Source organism: Ascaphus truei, unplaced genomic scaffold (assembly GCF_040206685.1).
Source record: "Ascaphus truei isolate aAscTru1 unplaced genomic scaffold, aAscTru1.hap1 HAP1_SCAFFOLD_444, whole genome shotgun sequence".
Lineage (NCBI taxonomy): Eukaryota > Metazoa > Chordata > Amphibia > Anura > Ascaphidae > Ascaphus > Ascaphus truei.
Window position 1 is genome coordinate 28,770 of NW_027456775.1, and position 15,456 is coordinate 44,225.

General features: G+C 56.8%; 1 protein-coding gene across 1 annotated transcript in view; it reads right to left on the reverse strand.

Annotated features, from left to right (window-relative positions):
- Positions 1–3,856: 3,856 nt before the first annotated feature.
- LOC142484857 (membrane-spanning 4-domains subfamily A member 8-like) overlaps positions 3,857–15,456 on the reverse strand; it is a gene marked incomplete at its 3' end in the record, with an annotated part of 76,013 nt that continues 64,413 nt past the window's right edge. The window contains exons 4-5 of the mRNA XM_075584089.1: positions 7,742–7,798; positions 3,857–3,997 (exon numbers count right to left, since the gene is read on the reverse strand). Coding sequence (XP_075440204.1) covers positions 3,857–3,997; positions 7,742–7,798 — 198 coding nt within the window. The remainder of the gene's footprint in view (positions 3,998–7,741; positions 7,799–15,456) is intronic.

Consider the following 15,456-nt stretch of genomic DNA (forward strand, 5'->3'; position numbering starts at 1 on the left):
AGAGAGAGATGCGAGAGAGAGTGAGACATGCGAGAGAGAGAGATGCGAGAGAGAGTGAGACATGCGAGAGAGAGAGATGAGAGAGAGATGCGAGAGAGAGAGATGCGAGAGAGAGAGATGCGAGAGAGAGAGAGATGCGAGAGAGAGATGCGAGAGAGAGAGATGCGAGAGAGAGATGCGAGAAAGAGAGAGAGGGGTGCGTGAGAGAGAGAGGGGTGCGTGAGAGAGACAGAGGGGTGAGAGAGAGAGGGGTGCGTGAGAGAGGGAGAGAAGGGTGCGTGAGAGAGAGAGAGGGGTGCGTGAGAGAGGGGTGCGTGAGAGAGAGAGAGGAGTGCGTGAGAGAGGGGTGCGTGAGAGAGAGAGAGGGGTGCGTGAGAGAGAGAGGGGTGCGTGAGAGAGAGAGGGGTGCGTGAGAGAGAGAGGTGCGTGAGAGAGAGAGAGGGGTGCGAGAGAGAGAGGGGGTGCGTGAGAGAGAGAGGGGCATGCGTGAGAGAGAGAGGGGTGCGTGAGAGAGAGGGGTGCGTGAGAGAGAGAGGGGTACATGAGAGAGAGAGAGGGATGTGTGTGAGAGAGAGGGGTGCATGAGAGAGGGGTGCGTGAGAGAGAGAGAGAGAGAGAGAGGTGCGTGAGAGAGAGAGAGGTGCGTGAGAGAGAGTGGTGCGTGACAGAGAGAGAGAGAGGGGGATGCGTGTGAGAGAGAGGGGTGCATGAGAGAGAGAGAGGGGTGCGTGAGAGAGAGAGAGGGGTGCGTGAGAGAGGGTTGCGTGAGAGAGAGAGGGGTGCGTGAGAGAGAGGGGTGCGTGCGAGAGAGAGGGGTGCATGAGATAGAGAGAGAGAGGGGTGCGTGAGAGAGAGAGAGAGGGGTGCGTGAGAGAGAGGAGTGCGTGAGAGAGAGGGTTGCGTGAGAGAGAGAGAGGGATGCGTGAGAGAGAGAGGGATGCGTGAGAGAGAGAGGAGTGCGTGAGAGAGAGGAGTGCGTGAGAGAGAGAGGAGTGCGTGAGATAGAGAGGGGTGCGTGTGAGAGAGGGGTGCGTGTGAGAGAGAGGGGTGCGTGTGAGAGAGAGATAGGGGTGCGTGGGAGAGGGGTGAGTGAGAGAGAGATAGGGGTGCGTGGGAGAGGGGTAAGAGAGAGAGAGGGTGTGTTATATTCTTAATTATTTCAGGACGGGTGTAAGTTAAATCGTGCCATTGAAACCATGCGGGTAAATGACGTGACTGACTTACCCCCTTCCTGAAATTATTAAGAATATTAGCGGAACCAACTTTTCCAATTGTGAATATGTTATTTTGAATATGAAATATGAATGCATGTAATATTTATTCATTTAGAATGACCCCCCCCTTCTCTAACGCAGGGGGCTCAACTCCAGTCATCAAGCCCCCCAACAGGTCAGGTTTTTAGGATATCCCTGCTTCAGACAAAAATAGAAATAGGGCAGAGCAAGGCCACAAATAAAACTGCAGGAGCGTCGCATTAGAAAAAGAAGAAGCTTTATTGGATCATTAAAGACCTGTAAGAGACGTGTGCAGAGGTAAGCAATAGACTGGTTTTAAGGTGAACAAAAATAAGGCTTTTATTGCGCCTGCTTCTTTAACACATGAAAATCATCAAACGTATTCAAATAAGGGGTTAAACAAAGCCTCTGCTCCACTTGGGAGTATTTCTAGTTAAACATATGCAGTCCAGAACTCCCTTTAGATAGCATGTTTTCCAGCCCCAAACATATATTTTGATATGTGCAGATATAGAACAGTCTTAGAAAGTAAAGCTTATCTGTCTCTTGTAGTTGTAGGGGAAGGCTTCTCTGTTCTCCTGGTTGTCCGCACCCTTGTGTGCAAAGGCAATGTCAGGATCCAGGTTAAGAATCTTGTCCCCTTTGTCTTGTTATCAGCTTGCAGCTCAAGACCTGAGTTCCTGTGCAGTCTTTCCTTGGTTCAGCCCCACGTCACGTGTGAGACTAAGGCCCCGGACATGTTACCTGCTTGCTGAGCCCCTACAGCCGCAATTAGAGCGGCTTTAGTAGGGGCTCACCTGCGCTTCCGCGCGCTTGCGGAAGCGCAGGTCTTGGGGGAATTTAAAATTCCCCCGCTTGCCGGCGAGACTGGCCGGTCACGTGAGCGGTTTGCCCAATGAGGGCGAACCAGCTCCGTGATGTCACTGGCCCGCCCCCGGCCAGTGACGCACCCGCCCCCGGACCGCCCCCTGACGGCTGCTGAGAGCGCTTGCGGTAAGCAACCGCAAGGCCAGGGAAAGCACCCGCTTTCCCTGCGCCTCAGTGCGCCTCAGCACGCCAGCAGGGACCATGGACTCGGCCCAAGGCCTCGTTCAGGGTGCCAGAGGCAGGAGTTGGAGGGCGGGCGTTTGCGAGGGCGGGCGGCAGTCTGCTGGGCGATGTGTGTACATCCTCCCCAGCAGACTTTTTCAGGAGTTGAGGGGGCGGGGCTACAGACCTGAGGTTAGGGATCAAAGTTGCAGTCTTGAAATCATTCTCAAAAATGATTTCATTGGCTGCTGAGGTCCCAGTGACGCTGCTGCAGCTTCAAAAAAACAACTTGGGTTGTTTATTGAAACTGTAGCCAGTGTCAATTCCGTACTTCGGAGACAGGGCAGCTGCTACCCTGACAACCAGTATTCAATTTGAATACATTGTGTCCCACAGCAGCTCGCACGTAAGCACGCCCTCCCTCCGAAGCCAGCACCCTGAACGAGGCCTAAGGAATTCCCTGCTCTTTCTGCTTCCTGGGTCAGCTCAACTCAGTGTGAGCTCAGGAAGAATCTCCTTCCTCTCTCAGAGGCAGGTTCTTTCTGACACCTGTAATCAGCCAGGTGGTGTTGGTTAATTGTCTAACAGCAGTTAACCACCACACTGCTGGATTAGAGGCACATTTTTGAACAGGGATAAAGTCCCCTGTTACAGACCCCTGATACAAAAAAGCGCACCTATGCGTTTTGAGCCGTGAGCCCGTTATCAGGGTACTTACACCTTGATAATTACACGCAGATTCTGCACGCCGTCTGATCTTCCCTATGGACTCCAATGATGGACAGGATACCCAGTGAGTGAGTTGTTTCAGCCCAGTTTCCACATTTAGGACTTATTATTCAGTCTGGGGACAAATATTGTACTGTTATCTTTTGTGCCATTGGGGGCAGCAGGCACTAGTTCCCCAGTCCCAGGTATGGGATGCTGCTACTTTCAGGAATCTATATGGAGTCCTATTGAGGAGTTTTTATGTCATCATATGGACACAATTAATCTTTGAAGCACCGGTTTTCTCCTTATATCCCTGCTTCAGCACAGGTGGCTTAATCAGAGGCTCAATCTGCAGCCGGGATGACTTGGGCCGTAGCCTTAGGCTGGAATTATAGTGGCCGCGAGTGCGCACGAGGCGGAGTGCATGACATCACGTGCACTAGGAACCTGCGTTAGGCCTTGTCCAGGGTGAGATTGCGCTCGCTGGCGCTCGAGTGCTGTGACGTCAGGCGCACATGTTGCCCGGGCGATTCCTGGCCTTCTAGTTGCGTGCCGGGGGGGCGGTGGGGGGTGGAGGGGCGCGTGCCTGTGACATCACGTGAGCGGTTCGCCCTCATTAACTGAACCGCGCACGTGACCAGGGAAAGCGCGACAAATGCAAACACAATTGTCTTGGCAAGCAGCTGAGTGCGGAGCGCTCACGGGACCAACGCATTCTCGCAATTTGTTTGATTGCGCAGAGCACGAGCGCGCATGCGCGTCCAGCTTCACCCTGGACGTGGCCTTAGACACGTTTCAGCATGGAAAGTGTCCCGTTACAGCCAGTAACAGGCTGAGAGACATACTTACTATCCGTCACACACACACTTAGTGATACTCACCCAGACTGTGTAGCTGCAGTTACAGTACTGCGAGTTGCAGTAAGAATAACAATTATAAAGCAGAGTATCCGTGATGAACAGACCAAGGGCAGCAAACGAGATGATGGAGCTGATAACATTCATAGCCACAGACCCTCTGACCTGCACAGAGAGGAAAAGGTGAGGGAGTGATACTCTGCAGATCTGGGATTGGGGGGGGGGGTGGAGGGGGTGATACTCTGCAGATCTGTGATGGGGGGTGGGTGGTGATACTCTGCAGATCTATGATGGGGGGTGGGAGGTGATACTCTGCAGATCTGTGATGGGGGGTGGGGGGTGATACTCTGCAGATCTGTGATGGGGATGGGAGGTGATACTCTGCAGATCTGTGATGGGGGTGAGTGGGGGGTGATACTCTGCAGATCTGTGATGGGGGTGAGTGGGGGGTGATACTCTGCAGATCTGTGATGGTGGGTGTTGAGGATGTGATGCTCTGCAGGTCTGTGATAGGGGGAGGTGAGGGAGTGATACTCTGCAACTGTGATAGGGGAGAGGTGAGGGAGTGATACTCTGCAGATCTGTGATGAGGTGATACTCTGCAGATCTGTGATGGGGTGATACTCAGCAGATCTGTGAAAGGGGGTAGGTGAGGTTGTGATACTCTGCAGGTCTGACAGCAGGAGGTGAGGGAGTGATACTCTGCAGGACTGACAGCAGGAGGTGAGGGAGTGATACTCTGCAGGTCTGACAGCAGGAGGTAAGGGAGTGATACTCTGCAGGTCTGTGATGGGGGAGGGTAGGGAGTGATACACTGCAGGTCTGTGAAGGGGAGGGAGTGATACTCTGCAGGTCTGTGACGGGGGAGGTGAGGGAGTGATACTCTGCAGGTCTGTGACGGGGGAGATGAGGGAGTGATACTCTGCAGGTCTGTGACGGGGAGGTGAGGGAGTGATACTCTGCAGGTCTGTGACGGGGGGAGATGAGGGAGTGATACTCTGCAGGTCTGTGACGGGGGAGGTGAGGGAGTGATACTCTGCAGGTCTGTGACGGGGGAGATAAGGGAGTGATACTCTGCAGGTCTGTGACGGGGGAGATGAGGGAGTGATACTCTGCAGGTCTGTGACCGGCGAGGTGAGGGAGTGATACTCTGCAGGTCTGTGACAGTGAGATGAGGGAGTGATACTCTGCAGGTCTGTGACGGAGGGAGATGAGGGAGTGATACTCTGCAGGTCTGTGACGGGGGAGATGAGGGAGTGATACTCTGCAGGTCTGTGACTGGGGAGATGAGGGAGTGATACTCTGCAGGTCTGTGACGGGGGAGGTGAGGGAGTGATACTCTGCAGGTCTGTGACTGGGGAGATGAGGGAGTGATACTCTGCAGGTCTGTGACGGGGGAGATGAGGGAGTGATACTCTGCAGGTCTGTGACGGGGGAGATGAGGGAGTGATACTCTGCAGGTCTGTGACGGGGGGAGATGAGGGAGTGATACTCTGCAGGTCTGTGACGGGGGAGATGAGGGAGTGATACTCTGCAGGTCTGTGACAGGGAGATGAGGGAGTGATACTCTGCAGGTCTGTGACAGGGGAGATGAGGGAGTGATACCCTGCAGGTCTGTGACAGGGGAGGTGAGGGAGTGATACTCTGCAGGTCTGTGACGGGGGAGGTGAGGGAGTGATACTCTGCAGGTCTGTGACTGGGGAGATGAGGGAGTGATACTCTGCAGATCTGTGACGGGGGAGATGAGGGAGTGATACTCTGCAGGTCTGTGACGGGGGAGATGAGGGAGTGATACTCTGCAGGTCTGTGACGGGGGGAGATGAGGGAGTGATACTCTGCAGGTCTGTGACAGGGGAGATGAGGGAGTGATACTCTGCAGGTCTGTGACAGGGAGATGAGGGAGTGATACTCTGCAGGTCTGTGACGGGGGAGATGAGGGAGTGATACCCTGCAGGTCTGTGACAGGGGAGGTGAGGGAGTGATACTCTGCAGGTCTGTGACGGGGGAGGTGAGGGAGTGATACTCTGCAGGTCTGTGACGGAGGGAGATGAGGGAGTGATTCGGCAGGTCTGTGACTGGGGAGATGAGGGAGTGATACTCTGCAGGTCTGTGATGGGCGAGATGAGGGAGTGATACTCTGCAGGTCTGTGACTGGGGAGATGAGGGAGTGATACACTGCAGGTCTGTGAAGGGGAGGGAGGGATACTCTGCAGGTCTGTGACGGGGGAGGTGAGGGAGTGATACTCTGCAGGTCTGTGACGGGGGAGGTGAGGGAGTGATACTCTGCAGGTCTGTGGCGGGGGAGATGAGGGAGTGATACTCTGCAGGTCTGTGACGGGGGAGGTGAGGGAGTGATACTCTGCAAGTCTGTGACAGGCGAGATGAGGGAGTGATACTCTGCAAGTCAGTGACTGGGGAGATGAGGGAGTGATACTCTGCAGGTCTGTGACGGGGGAGGTAAGGGAGTGATACTCTGCAAGTCTGTGACAGGCGAGATGAGGGAGTGATACTCTGCAAGTCGGTGACTGGGGAGATGAGGGAGTGATACTCTGCAGGTCTGTGACGGGGGAGGTGAGGGAGTGATACTCTGCAGGTCTGTGACGGGGGAGGTGAGGGAGTGATACTCTGCAGGTCTGTGACGGGGGAGGTGAGGGAGTGATACTCTGCAGGTCTGTGACGGAGGGAGATGAGGGAGTGATTCGGTAGGTCTGTGACTGGGGAGATGAGGGAGTGATACTCTGCAGGTCTGTGACGGGCGAGATGAGGGAGTGATACTCTGCAGGTCTGTGACTGGGGAGATGAGGGAGTGATACTCTGCAGGTCTGTGACGGGGGGAGATGAGGGAGTGATACTCTGCAGGTCTGTGACGGGGGAGATGAGGGAGTGATACTCTGCAGGTCTATGACGGGTTAGATGAGGGAGTGATACTCTGCAAGTCTGTGACGGGGGAGATGAGGGAGTGATACTCTGCAGGTCTGTGACGGGGGAGATGAGGGAGTGATACTCTGCAGGTCTGTGACGGGGAGGTGAGGGAGTGATACTCTGCAGATCTGTGACGGGGAGATGAGGGAGTGATACTCTGCAGGTCTGTGACGGGGAGGTGAGGGAGTGATACTCTGCAGATCTGTGACGGGGGAGATGAGGGAGTGATTCTCTGCAGGTCTGTGACGGGGGGGGGGGAGATGAGGGAGTGATACTCTGCAGGTCTGTGACGGAGGGAGATGAGGGAGTGATACTCTGCAGGTCTGTGACGGAGGGAGATGAGGGAGTGATTCGGTAGGTCTGTGACTGGGGAGATGAGGGAGTGATACTCTGCAGGTCTGTGACGGGGGAGATGAGGGAGTGATACTCTGCAGGTCTGTGACGGGGGAGGTGAGGGAGTGATACTCTGCAGGTCTGTGACGGGGGAGGTGAGGGAGTGATACTCTGCAGGTCTGTGACGGAGGGAGATGAGGGAGTGATTTGGCAGGTCTGTGACTGGGGAGATGAGGGAGTGATACTCTGCAGGTCTGTGACTGGGGAGATGAGGGAGTGATACTCTGCAGGTCTGTGACGGGGGAAATGAGGGAGTGATACTCTGCAGGTCTGTGACGGGGGAGATGAGGGAGTGATACTCTGCAGGTCTGTGACGGGGAGGTGAGGGAGTGATACTCTGCAGATCTGTGACGGGGAGATGAGGGAGTGATACTCTGCAGGTCTGTGACGGGGAGGTGAGGGAGTGATACTCTGCAGATCTGTGACGGGGGAGATGAGGGAGTGATTCTCTGCAGGTCTGTGACGGGGGGGGGGGAGATGAGGGAGTGATACTCTGCAGGTCTGTGACGGGGGAAATGAGGAAGTGATACTCTGCAGGTCTGTGACAGGGGAGGGAGTGATACTCTGCAGATCTGTGACGGGCAGAGAACTCACCAGGCAGCGGGACTGCTTATTCTCAGCAGCGACCGACAGCGATCCTGAGATAATGTACTGCAGGGAGCAGAACACACGCATTACATACATGTTACTCACACACTACACACGTGACATACACACATGCATATTGTACAGTAGACACACATATTACACACATGTTAAGCATAAACACATTAAACATGTTGTACACTGTGGCATATTGACCTGCTTCCTTGCAGGTTGGGGAGCTCGGTGAAGCCCTGCTTCCTTGCAGGTTGGGGAGCTCGGTGAGGCCGTGCTTCCTTGCAGGTTGGGGAGCTCGGTGAGGCCCTGCTTCCTTGCAGGTTGGGGAGCTCTGTGAGGCCCTGCTTCCTTGCAGGTTGGGGAGCTCGGTGAGGCCCTGCTTCCTTGCAGGTTGGGAGCACTGTGAGGCCCTGCTTCCTTGCAGGTTGGGGAGCTCGGTGAGGCCGTGCTTCCTTGCAGGTTGGGGAGCTCGGTGAGGCCCTGCTTCCTTGCAGGTTGGGAGCTCTGTGAGGCCCTGCTTCCTTGCAGGTTGGGGAGCTCGGTGAGGCCCTGCTTCCTTGCAGGTTGGGGAGCTCTGTGAGTTCCTGCTTCCTTGCAGGTTGCGAGCTCTGTGAGTTCCTGCTTCCTTGCAGTTGGGAGCTCTGTGAGGCCCTGCTTCCTTGCAGGTTGGGGGGCACTGTGAGGCCCTGCTTCCTTGCAGGTTGGGGAGCTCGGTGAGGCCCTGCTTCCTTGCAGGTTGGGAGATCTGTGAGGCCCTGCTTCCTTGCAGGTTGGGAGCTCTGTGAGAACCTGCTTCCTTACAGGTTGGGGAGCTCGGTGAGGCCCTGCTTCCTTGCAGGTTGGGGAGCTCGGTGAGGCCCTGCTTCCTTGCAGGTTGGGGAGCTCTGTGAGGCCCTGCTTCCTTGCAGGTTGGGAGCTCTGTGAGGCCCTGCTTCCTTGCAGGTTGGGAGCTCGGTGAGGCCCTGCTTCCTTGCAGGTTGGGGAGCTCGGTGAGGCCCTGCTTCCTTGCAGGTTGGGGAGCTCTGTGAGGCCCTGCTTCCTTGCAGGTTGGGGAGCTCGGTGAGGCCCTGCTTCCTTGCAGGTTGGGAGCTCGGTGAGGCCCTGCTTCCTTGCAGGTTGGGGAGCTCGGTGAGGCCCTGCTTCCTTGCAGGTTGGGGAGCTCTGTGAGTTCCTGCTTCCTTGCAGGTTGGGGAGCTCTGTGAGGCCCTGCTTCCTTGCAGGTTGGGAGCTCTGTGAGGCCCTGCTTCCTTGCAGGTTGGGGAGCTCTGTGAGACCCTGCTTCCTTGCAGGTTGGGGAGCTCGGTGAGGCCCTGCTTCCTTGCAGGTTGGGGAGCACCGTGAGGCCCTGCTTCCTTGCAGGTTGGGGAGCTCGGTGAGGCCCTGCTTCCTTGCAGGTTGGGGAGCACCGTGAGGCCCTGCTTCCTTGCAGGTTGGGGAGCTCTGTGAGGCCCTGCTTCCTTGCAGGTTGGGGAGCTCTGTGAGGCCCTGCTTCCTTGCAGGTTGGGAGCTCGGTGAGGCCCTGCTTCCTTGCAGGTTGGGGAGCTCGGTGAGGCCCTGCTTCCTTGCAGGTTGGGGAGCTCGGTGAGGCCCTGCTTCCTTGCAGGTTGGGGAGCTCTGTGAGGCCCTGCTTCCTTGCAGGTTGGGGAGCTCGGTGAGGCCCTGCTTCCTTGCAGGTTGGGAGCTCTGTGAGGCCCTGCTTCCTTGCAGGTTGGGGAGCTCTGTGAGACCCTGCTTCCTTGCAGGTTGGGGAGCTCGGTGAGGCCCTGCTTCCTTGCAGGTTGGGGAGCACCGTGAGGCCCTGCTTCCTTGCAGGTTGGGGAGCTCGGTGAGGCCCTGCTTCCTTGCAGGTTGGGGAGCACCGTGAGGCCCTGCTTCCTTGCAGGTTGGGGAGCTCTGTGAGGCCCTGCTTCCTTGCAGGTTGGGAGCTCGGTTAGGCCCTGCTTCCTTGCAGGTTGGGAGCTCGGTGAGGCCCTGCATCCTTGCAAGTTGGGAGATCTGTGAGGCCCTGCTTCCTTGCAGGTGTGGGAGCACTGTGAGACCCTGCTTCCTTGCAGGTTGGGGAGCTCTGTGAGGCCCTGCTTCCTTGCAGGTTGGGGAGCTCTGTGAAGCCCTGCTTCCTTGCAGGTTGGGAGCTCGGTGAGGCCCTGCTTCCTTGCAAGTTGGGAGATCTGTGAGGCCCTGCTTCCTTGCAGGTTGGGAAGCTCGGTGAAGCCCTGCTTCCTTGCAGGTTGGGAGCTCGGTGAGGCCCTGCTTCCTTGCAGGTTGGGAGCTCGGTGAGGCCCTGCTTCCTTCCAGGTTGGGAGCTCTGTGAGGCCCTGCTTCCTTGCAAGTTGGAAGATCTGTGAGGCCCTGCTTCCTTGAAGGTTGGGAGCTCGGTGAAGCCCTGCTTCCTTGCAGGTTTGGAGCTCGGTGAGGCCCTGCTTCCTTGCAGGTTGGGTAGCTCTGTGAGGCCCTGCTTCCTTGCAGGTTGGGAGCTCGGTGAGGCCCTGCTTCCTTGCAGGTTGGGAGCACCGTGAGGCCCTGCTTTCTTGCAGGTTGGGGAGCTCTGTGAGGCCCTGCTTCCTTGCAGGTTGGGAGCTCTGTGAGGCCCTGCTTCCTTGCAGGTTGGGGAGCTCTGTGAGACCCTGCTTCCTTGCAGGTTGGGGAGCTCGGTGAGGCACTGCTTCCTTGCAGGTTGGGGAGCACCGTGAGGCCCTGCTTCCTTGCAGGTTGGGGAGCTCGGTGAGGCCCTGCTTCCTTGCAGGTTGGGGAGCACCGTGAGGCCCTGCTTCCTTGCAGGTTGGGGAGCTCTGTGAGGCCCTGCTTCCTTGCAGGTTGGGAGCTCGGTGAGGCCCTGCTTCCTTGCAGGTTGGGAGCTCGGTGAGGCCCTGCTTCCTTGCAAGTTGGGAGATCTGTGAGGCCCTGCTTCCTTGCAGGTGTGGGAGCACTGTGAGACCCTGCTTCCTTGCAGGTTGGGGAGCTCTGTGAGGCCCTGCTTCCTTGCAGGTTGGGGAGCTCTGTGAAGCCCTGCTTCCTTGCAGGTTGGGAGCTCGGTGAGGCCCTGCTTCCTTGCAAGTTGGGAGATCTGTGAGGCCCTGCTTCCTTGCAGGTTGGGAAGCTCGGTGAAGCCCTGCTTCCTTGCAGGTTGGGAGCTCGGTGAGGCCCTGCTTCCTTGCAGGTTAGGAGCTCGGTGAGGCCCTGCTTCCTTCCAGGTTGGGAGCTCTGTGAGGCCCTGCTTCCTTGCAAGTTGGAAGATCTGTGAGGCCCTGCTTCCTTGAAGGTTGGGAGCTCGGTGAAGCCCTGCTTCCTTGCAGGTTTGGAGCTCGGTGAGGCCCTGCTTCCTTGCAGGTTGGGAGCTCTGTGAGGCACTGCTTCCTTGCAGGTTGGGAGCTCGGTAAAGCCCTTCTTCCTTGCAGGTTGGGGAGCTCGGTGAGGCCCTGCTTCCTTGCAGGTTGGGGAGCACCGTGAGGTCCTGCTTCCTCGCAGATTGGGGAGCACTGTGAGGCCCTGCTAGCTTGCAGGTTGGGAGCTCTGTGAGGCCCTGCTTCCTTGCAGGTTGGGAGCTCGGTGTGGCCCTGCTTCCTTGCAGGTTGGGGAGCTCGGTGAGGCCCTGCTTCCTTGCAGGTTGTGGAGCTCGGTGAGGCCCTGCTAGCTTGCAGGTTGGGAGCTCTGTGAGGCCCTGCTTCCTTGCAGGTTGGGAGCTCGGTGAGGCCCTGCTTCCTTGCAGGTTGGGGAGCTCGGTGAGGCCCTGCTTCCTTGCAGGTTTGGGAGCACCGTGAGGTCCTGCTTCCTCGCAGATTGGGGAGCACTGTGAGGCCCTGCTAGCTTGCAGGTTGGGAGCTCTGTGAGGCCCTGCTTCCTTGCAGGTTGGGAGCTCGGTGAGGCCCTGCTTCCTTGCAGGTTGGGGAGCTCGGTGAGGACCTGCTTCCTTGCAGGTTGGGGAGCTTGGTGAGGCCCTGCTAGCTTGCAGGTTGGGAGCTCTGTGAGGCCCTGCTTCCTTGCAGGTTGGGAGCTCGGTGAGGCCCTGCTTCCTTGCAGGTTGGGAGCTCGGTGAGGCCCTGCTTCCTTGCAAGTTGGGAGCTCGGTGAGGCCCTGCTTCCTTGCAGGTTGGGAGCTCGGTGAGGCCCTGCTTCCTTGCAGGTTGGGGAGCTCGGTGAGGCCCTGCTTCCTTGCAGGTTGGGGAGCTCTGTGAGTTCTTGCTTCCTTGCAGGTTGGGGAGCTCGGTGAGTTCCTGCTTCCTGGCAGGTTGGGGAGCTCGGTGAGGCCCTGCTTCCTTGCAGGTTGGGGAGCACCGTGAGGCCCTGCTTCTTTGCAGGTTGGGGAGCTCTGTGTGGCCCTGCTTCCTTGCAGGTGTGGGAGCTCGGTGAGGCCCTGCTTCCTTGCAGGTTGGGAGCTCTGTGAGGCCCTGCTTCCTTGCAGGTTGGGGAGCTCGGTGAGGCCCTGCTTCCTTGCAGGTTGGGAGCTCTGTGAGGCCCTGCTTCCTTGCAGGTGTGGGAGCTCGGTGAGGCTCTGCTTCCTTGCAGGTTGGGAGCTCGGTGAGGCCCTGCTTCCTTGCAGGTTGGGGTGCTCGGTGAAGCCCTGCTTCCTTGCAGGTTGGGGAGCTCGGTGAGGCCCTGCTTCCTTGCAGGTTGGGGAGCACCGTGAGGTCCTGCTTCCTTGCAGGTTGGGAGCTCTGTGAGGCCCTGCTTCCTTGCAAGTTGGGAGATCTGTGAGGCCCTGCTTCCTTGCAGGTTGGGGAGCTCTGTGAAGCCCTGCTTCCTTGCAGGTTGGGAGCTCGGTGAGGCCCTGCTTCCTTGCAGGTTGGGGAGCTCTGTGAGTTCTTGCTTCCTTGCAGGTTGGGGAGCTCGTTGAGTTCCTGCTTCCTGGCAGGTTGGGGAGCTCGGTGAGGCCCTGCTTCCTTGCAGGTTGGGGAGCACCGTGAGGCCCTGCTTCTTTGCAGGTTGGGGAGCTCTGTGTGGCCCTGCTTCCTTGCAGGTGTGGGAGCTCGGTGAGGCCCTGCTTCCTTGCAGGTTGGGAGCTCTGTGAGGCCCTGCTTCCTTGCAGGTTGGGGAGCTCGGTGAGGCCCTGCTTCCTTGCAGGTTGGGAGCTCTGTGAGGCCCTGCTTCCTTGCAGGTGTGGGAGCTCGGTGAGGCTCTGCTTCCTTGCAGGTTGGGAGCTCGGTGAGGCCCTGCTTCCTTGCAGGTTGGGGTGCTCGGTGAAGCCCTGCTTCCTTGCAGGTTGGGGAGCTCGGTGAGGCCCTGCTTCCTTGCAGGTTGGGGAGCACCGTGAGGTCCTGCTTCCTTGCAGGTTGTGGAGCTCGGTGAGGCCCTGCTTCCTTGCAGGTTGGGGAGCTCTGTGAGGCCCTGTTTCCTTGCAGGTTGGGAGCTCTGTGATGCTCTGCTTCCTTGCAGGTTGGGGAGCTCTGTGAGGCCCTGCTTCCTTGCAGGTTGGGGAGCTTGGTGAGGCCCTGCTTCCTTGCAGGTGTGGGAGCTCGGTGAGGCCCTGCTTCCTTGCAGGTTGGGAGGTCTGTGAGGCCCTGCTTCCTTGCAGGTTGGGAGCTTGGTGAGGCCCTGCTTCCTTGCAGGTTGGGGAGCACTGTGAAGCCCTGCTTCCTTGCAGGTGTTGGAGCACTGTGAGGCCCTGCTTCCTCCAGGTTGGGGGGCACTGTGAGGCCCTGCTTCCTTGCAGGTGTGGGAGAACTGTGAGACTCTGTTTCCTTGCAGGTTGGGGAGCTCTTTGAGGCCATGCTTTCTTGCAGGTTGGGGAGCTCGGTGAGGCCCTGCTTCCTTGCAGGTTGGGAGCTCGGTGAGGCCCTGCTTCCTACCAGGTTGGGAGCTCTGTGAGGCCCTGCTTCCTTGCAGGTTGGGGAGATCTGTGAAGCCCTGCTTCCTTGCAGGTTGTGGAGCTCAGTGAGGCCCTGCTTCCTTGCAGGTTGGTGAGCACTGTGAGGCCCTGCTTCCTTGCAGGTTGTGGAGCTCGCTGAGGGCCTGCTTCCTTGCAGGTGTGGGAGCTCGGTGAGGCCCTGCTTCCTTGCAGGTTGTGGAGCTCGGTGAGGCCCTGCTTCCTTGCAGGTTGTGGAGCTCGGTGAGGCCCTGCTTCCTTGCAGGTGTGGCAGCTCGGTGAGGCCCTGCTTCCTTGCAGGTTGTGGAGCTCGGTGAGGCCCTGCTTCCTTGCAGGTTGGGGAGCTCGGTGAGGCCCTGCTTCCTTGCAGGTGTGGGAGCTTGGTGAAGCCCATCTTCCTTGCAGGATGGGAGCTCGGTGAGGCCCTGCTTCCTTACAGGTTGCGGAGCTCGGTGAGGCCCTGCTTCCTTGCAGGTTGTGGAGCTCGGTGAGGCCCTGCTTCCTTGCAGGTTGGGGAGCTCGGTGAGGCCCTGCTTCCTTGCAGGTGTGGGAGCTTGGTGAAGCCCATCTTCCTTGCAGGATGGGAGCTCGGTGAGGCCCTGCTTCCTTACAGGTTGGGGAGCTCGGTGAGGCCTTGTGAAGCTCTGTTAAACCCTCTGCGAACCTGCTCTCCTTCAGGTTAGGGATCCTTGAGAAAGGAGTACGTCTTTTAAACTCCACTTTCCAATCAGGAGTGGATTGGAACACCCTACTAGACCTGGAAGCTAGGGTGTGGCCTCCTATGCCTGGAAAAGTGAGGGAGTTAAATTCTTGAAGCCCTCACAACACACACATTACACGTGTTACACACACATTACACGTGTTACACACACATTACACTTGTTACACACACATTACACGTGTTACACACACATTGCATATTTTTATCTGTCTTTAATATCACGTCTCCACATATTCGGTATATAATGGCGGTGAGTGAACAATTGAAACGACGCCCCTGATAAAGCAAAGTGCGAAACGTACGTCGGGTTGCAGTTGAGAGACGACATCCTTGCAGCATGGAGTCTTTGGCGCCTGTCCACTCCTAGATACAATCTTTTTGTGTCCTTATTTGGGACTGTGGACGCCTCATTTACGGACGATTCCTCTGCAGACTGTGCGGTGATATTGAGTGAACACTCTTCCTCTATATACTTCCATCTATAACGGGGCTGCACTTCTTAATTAGCCATTATTGAGAGATATTGTTCTGTTTATGTACACTTTAGAATTAGTCTCCTTATATCCATTCCCTTTTTTGGACCCGGGCACAGGTATTATCTCCTGTGAGGATCCTTCTGACTTCCGGCATAGATTACATTATTTTGCTGATCTTATTATTATTATTATTATTATTATTATTATTATTATGTAGCCCTCTGTGTCTGCAGGCAACACAGGACACTGCCCCTTTAACTGGTATGCTCTCCATAGGACATGTGACTATGATAAGCCAGTAAGAGAGCTGATGAAGGAGACAGACAGTGTAACTGTTAGACAGGGAGCCAGCCACCTTGAGGGTCAGAGTTGCATGGAGTTTGGAGTGTATGTATGGTGTGGCCCTAATTATAATGGTCACTTGAGTATTGCAGCTCTGTGTTTATACCTGTTCCAATGTATAGATATAGATATAACGTTTGTTAGAATTCATTACAGTTGTGTTGTGTCCAGTTTCTCTGGCCTCACACCACATATACCCCACACTATAAGAGTTAAACCATAATCCACAGGACTCGGGCCCCCACCTCAGTGGCAGGTTCTATAGTCTGAGGTACAATAAAGAGGGGTTACATACAGTTAGCTCAGAGATCTACGATGAAGCATTGGTGAAACATGTTAGATTTTTGGACTTGCTGAGCCACCATAGCTCC